The 6,214-nt window shown below is 41.9% G+C and overlaps 1 protein-coding gene across 1 annotated transcript; it reads left to right on the top strand.

Moving 5' to 3' along the window:
- Nucleotides 1-405: 405 nt before the first annotated feature.
- On the top strand, nt 406-4,640 carry LOC106786805 (slit homolog 1 protein). The gene has a single exon (XM_014748583.1). The coding sequence runs from the start codon at nt 559-561 to the stop codon at nt 4,318-4,320; it is 3,762 nt and encodes a 1,253-aa protein (XP_014604069.1). The 5' UTR covers nt 406-558; the 3' UTR covers nt 4,321-4,640.
- The last annotated feature ends 1,574 nt before the right edge of the window (nt 4,641-6,214 follow it).

Raw genomic sequence — 6,214 nt, 5'->3', positions numbered from 1 at the left:
TTTTCTTCTTCTTCTTAGCCGAGAAAGTCGATAACTTTAGAGATCAGTGAACTCCGCGGCCCGTGGAATTTCTTTACGGTACGTTTCGTTCCTTGTTACAACGCAGACGTAATGTCGAGTGAACGAAGTTGCTGCTGCTGCTGTTGCTGCTGCTGCTGCTGTTGCAGTGATGTTCTTTTGGTTTCAATGAAAATGTCGTAAAACGAGCAGAGATAATAAATAACATATATAGATTGATAAGTTGTTAGATGTAATATGAAATAAGTGAAGTGTGTATATTGTCTACAGGAGTGTGTTCATTTTACTCGGAGACGGGGGTGTCTCTTGTGTATCGATAAAGGTTTACCAACGTTTTTGGAATAACAAAGTATAATAATAGAATATAAAAAAAAAAAAAAAGAATAGTGGTTTTAGATGGATCGGTGGTGCGGGTATTGTGACTTGACGCGGGTGCATCCTTAGAATTGGATATATTATTAATATAGTGTGTTATACCAGGAGTGGTGTTGATAAAAATTTCATGGGATATTATTGAGAAGGTGGAGGAACGGCGAAAAGATGCGGGGTAGTCCTGCCTTCTTCGCCATATTACTCGGCACGATATTTGGCGTCCTCGGTGCGTCTCTCAGCAAAGCTTTGAGGTACAAAGCGCCGGACGAGTGCAAATGGGTGACCGCGGGTGATGCCGAGAACGATGTTTCTTTGGTCTGTCGTTTGAGGACGATCAACAGCGAATTGGAGAACACGAATTTCAGCGTGATACAACCACAGCATACGGTTAGATTGCGGCTCGAATGCAGCGACGCTCTATTTTATCAAAGTTCCCTGACCGCCGGTAGCTTCAGGCCGTTGGTCGAACTTCGCGAACTCGTAATCGAGTATTGCAAGATAGGTAATCTCTCGGACGACGCGTTCAAAGGTCTCAGGGAGTTGCGTAATTTGACCGTTAGGACTCACAACACCGACTGGTCAGCAATGACATTGGACGTTTCGGCCGGTGCATTCACGGACGAGCTACGGCAATTAGAAAAGCTCGATCTGGGTGAAAACAATATGTGGAATATACCGGAAGGTGCGCTCTGCCCTTTGGTCAACTTGGAAATTCTTAATTTGACGAGGAATCGTTTGAGAGAGGTGACGAGTTTCCGCTTCAATGCCATCAGCAAGTGCTTGTCCAGTTTGAAAGAACTCGATCTTAGCAACAACAGCATCGAGTCATTGCCTACCGCCGCCTTCTCCGGTTTGACCAGATTACACAGCTTGGATCTACGGTGCAACGCTATAGGCTTTATGGCGGATCGTGCTTTCGAGGGCCTCTCCTCCCTGGCCATCTTGAAACTCGCCGATAATCGTCTATCCAGTTTACCCCCCGAGCTCTTCAGCGACGCCAGATGTATTCAAGAGATTCACCTGAGAAACAACACGTTGAACGTCCTACCGCCCGGTCTGTTTGGCGAGCTAACGCAATTAATGGTGTTGGATTTGTCGCGCAACGAACTAACGGTCGAATGGGTCAACGCTGCGACCTTTGGTGGTCTCGTCAGACTGGTCGTTTTGGATCTATCGAGCAATAGGATAACTCGATTGGATCCAACGGTATTTCGTGATCTTTACAGTTTACAAATTTTACGGCTACAGGAGAATCTGTTGGAAAGTTTACCGGAGAATACATTTTCCGCGCTTTACAATTTGCATACGTTACTTTTGAGTGACAATAGATTGACCGTCATAGATGCCACAACGCTCAGTGGGTTGTACGTTTTGAGCTTGCTATCCCTCGACAACAACAGAATACATACGATACATCCGAGCTCTCTGAGGAACGCCTCGTCTCTCCATGACCTTCATCTTAACGGTAATCGACTGACATCGGTGCCGGACGCTTTGAAAGCCACTACCCTCTTGCGTACTCTCGACCTCGGAGAGAATCTCATTTCCGAGATACCGAGTGGTACCTTCGACCACGTGGTACAACTCTACGGTCTTCGGTTGACCGAGAATCACATCGGTAATCTCACCAAGGGCATCTTCGATCGTATCAAAGAATTGAAGATCTTGAATCTATCGATGAATCGTATACAGTACATCGAGCCGGGCACGTTCGATGAGAATCTCAATCTCCAGGCGATACGTCTCGACGGGAATCAGTTGACCGACATCGCAGGGCTCTTCACCAATCTACCGAATCTCATATGGCTCAACGTCAGTGACAATAAATTGAAGTGGTTCGATTACGCGATGATACCTACGGGACTGCAGTGGCTCGATATACACTCCAATGAAATACACGAGCTAGGAAATTACTTCGAGATCGAGAGTCAATTACGGTTGACTACCTTCGATGCCAGCGAGAATAAGCTGACGGAGATAACCGGTAACGCGATACCGATGAGCGTCGAATTGCTCTTTCTCAACGACAACCTCATATCTAAGGTGCAGAGTTACTCTTTCTTCAAGAAGCCGAATTTAACGCGGGTCGACCTGAAAGGCAATCAGATAAGGAACCTCGAGCCGTACGCGTTACGCATCAGCGCGGTACCATCGGAGAAACCCTTACCGGAGTTCTACATCGGTGACAACCAGTATTTGTGCGACTGTACGATGGAATGGTTGCAACGGGTTAACCGTCAAAACCAAACGCGCGTTCAACCGAAAGTGATGGACCTCGAGAGCATATACTGCAAACTTCTCTACGATCGCGAACACGCGTTCGTCCCGTTGGTCGAGGCATCGCATTCCCAATTCCTTTGCAAATACGAGACCCACTGTTTCGCTCTCTGTCACTGTTGCGACTTCGATGCTTGCGACTGCGAAATGACCTGCCCGGTTAACTGCACTTGCTATCACGATCAATCCTGGTCAGCTAACGTGGTAGACTGCTCGAACGGAGGGCACACAAACAAACTGCCCGAACAGATACCGATGGACGCAACTCGGCTCTACCTCGACGGTAACGATCTTCGCGTCGTGTCCAGTCACGCTTTCATCGGTCGTAAGAAGCTGAAAGTCCTCTTTCTGAACTCGTCCAACATCGAGATCGTGCAGAACAGGTCGTTCAACGGGCTGCGCGACCTCGAGGATCTACACTTGCAGGACAACAGGATCCGTGAGTTACGGGGACACGAGTTCGAGGGATTGGACGCTCTTAAGCAGCTGCATCTTCAACGGAATCAACTCGGCTCGATCGGCAACGACACGTTCGTGCCGTTACGTTCCTTAAGAGTGCTCAAACTTCAGAGTAACCGGCTTATTACTCTGCCGATCTGGACGTTACCCTCGTCGATCGAGGTCAGCCTATCGGCTAATCCGTGGTCCTGTGAGTGCGACTATCTTCAAAGTTATCGCGAATGGTTACGCGAGCCTGACATTCGCGTAACTGATGCTTCCGAGTTACGTTGCGTCTACAATATCACAGAGTTCGAGGCATACGGCGACGAGACATTTACAGACGACGAGTTTGGTTTTGCCGTAACGACGACTATCGATGAAGATCGCGACACGAACGGTGGTGGTAGTAGTAGTAGTAGTAGTAACGTCAGTGTCAGTTCCTCGTGTATCGGTGCTGTAGCGATAGACAACGAAGTGCATAGAAATTATACGAAAACTATTATCGAAAAACAAATTCTTCAAGATTATTTGCCGTTGTTAGTTGCCACATTGGCCAGTTCATTGGTGATCATGTTATTATGCATGCTGGCATTTATTTTTCGTCAAGAATTACGGGTGTGGTTTCATTCGCGTTTCGGCGTACGAATCTTTTACAGAAATCACGAGGTCGATAGAGATGATCGAGATAAATTATTCGACGCGTTCGTCAGTTACAGCTCGAAGGACGAGGCATTCGTAGCCGAGGAATTGGCGCCTGTCCTAGAGATGGGGAACCCTTCTTACAAACTTTGCTTACATTATCGTGATTTCCCTGTTGGAAGTTTCATAGCCGATACAATCGTGCAAGCGGTCGAATCATCGCGACGGACTATCATGGTATTATCCGAAAATTTCATCAAGTCCGAATGGTGTAGATTCGATTTTAAATCGGCTCATCATCAAGTACTCAGGGATCGAAGACGTAGGTTGATCCTCGTACTAGTCGGTGACGTACACCAACGTGATTTAGACCCGGACATACGTTTATACTTAAAAACCAACACTTATCTACAATGGGGCGACAAGCTCTTTTGGGAAAAGCTAAGATTCGCGTTGCCGGATGTACCTAACAATCAAAGGACCACGCAAAGAAGTAGACAACCGCCACCGGTCCGACGGCAGCACAACAACAGAACGTCCAATGGTTCGCGCACGGTTTCCGTACACATATAAACATTTCAACCATAAACTACTTCGAAGAACCATCCTTCCTTCCTTTCTTCTCCTAAAACTATATCTTCTCTCATGGTGATCCTTTAGTGCGATTATAAATAACTAAATGATTCTGTGTGTGTTTCTCATCGATATAATTTTTTTCTCTCTTTTTTTTGTTTTTTTTTTCCTTTTCATTTGTTTTTTTTTTTCTCTTGTGCCGTGCAATAGAGAGTGTAAATAATAATTATGATTCGCGAACGAGCGAGCTTGTATAAACGATAAACGTTAACGTTATGTAGAAATATATGCGATATATAAATAATATACGGAATGAAGAAGTTGCGTGCGTGTGTGTACGTGTGCGTGTATGTGTGTAGGTGTATATGTTAGCATGATAAAATACGTTCGTTGTTTTTGTACATAAGAAGAGAGTGAGAGGATGCGAGAATTGAATTACGGTGCTTTTTCCGTCGTTAATGAAAGTAAGAGAGAGATATATATATATGAGATGGAAAAAGAAAGAAAGTTATTCTTTGTAAAGTATATGAATGAGTACGATTGTGTGTGCATGTGTGTATGTCTCTCTCTGACAATGAGAGGGAAAGAGAAAGAAAGATAACTTGCTATAGTTAGATATAAAAATTTCGTTGTAAATACTATCACGTTGCTATTTTTCGCGAATTACAAAATTCCGAATTCGCGATCTATGGATCGATAATAGAAACCGATTATACCCAACAGCCACCCACCCACCCACCCCCAAACCCCCGAAATCGATAGTTTTGTACGATGCGCGAGTAGTCTTGTATGATAATTTTTTACTCTAAGTAATTAAATGCGTGCGTGCTTGCGTGCGTGCTTGCGTGCGTGCTTGCGTGCATGCGTTCGTTCGTTATTTTTTTCTCAACGTCGCGTCACGACGTTTTCCAACACAACGAAAAACAGAAATTAAATAAATAAATAAATAAATAAAAAGGATGATTAAATGTAATTAAATATACGCGACGAGATTCGATTATTTTCGTCGAGCTGCGCGGTGATACCACTTCCTAAAAACCATAGTTGTAATAATAATTCATGTGTTTTTCTTTTCTTTTTTTTTTATAGTAATATAGTATACATGTAGCACAGATATGTAATTTCTTTTTATTCTTTATCTGTTCCTTTTCTATGCGTATTTAAAATTATAAACGCAGAACGAGAGACGTGCCACAGTGATAAATGAAATGAAATAAAAAAAAAAATATAATATTATAAATAAATAAATGAATAAATATGAATGATAAAAAGAAAAAAAAGGAAGAAAACAATGAAAAGTAGAGACGGATGTAATAATTAAAAGGGGAACAAAAAAAGAAGGATAATTAATTAATTTGTAAATTAATAATTTTGTAAAGTACCACGCGAATATCACGAACGCGATCTTTATTTATTTCGTTTCTTTAAATTAAATAATTTTTTACTGCGAGCCTTGTTTTTATTTACCTTTTATTTTAACTCTCTCTCTCTCTCTCTCTCTCTCTTTCTTTCTCTTAATTATATTTCGAGTTTTTAAGGAAAGAAAAGAAATTTTTATATAACGCTTAGACGAATTTCCTTTTACGTTTGATAAGGATTCAAAGTAAAAGGATAATTTCGTTAATGTTCGAATAATTCACGAATAAAAGTAGGCGTATATCGATATTTTGTATATTATCATTCACCAAATCGATTAACTCAACGAAATAAATAAAAACGTTAAAGAAAATGAATAAAAATTACATACGTTGTTATAATATTTATTATTTAATTACCAAAATTGTTTTGTTGTTTTTTAAATGCTATCCTTACTATAAGAATATTTTTATTAAAAAGACAAAATTAAATTCTACGGTAATATATATTTGTCTTTTATTAAAATTGTTTAAAAAAT

The sequence above is a fragment of the Polistes canadensis genome, unplaced genomic scaffold (assembly GCF_001313835.1).
Source record: "Polistes canadensis isolate GaletaPanama2010 unplaced genomic scaffold, ASM131383v1 scaffold_82, whole genome shotgun sequence".
Taxonomy (NCBI): Eukaryota; Metazoa; Arthropoda; class Insecta; order Hymenoptera; family Vespidae; genus Polistes; species Polistes canadensis.
This window is presented reverse-complemented; position numbering and strand designations above follow the sequence as displayed.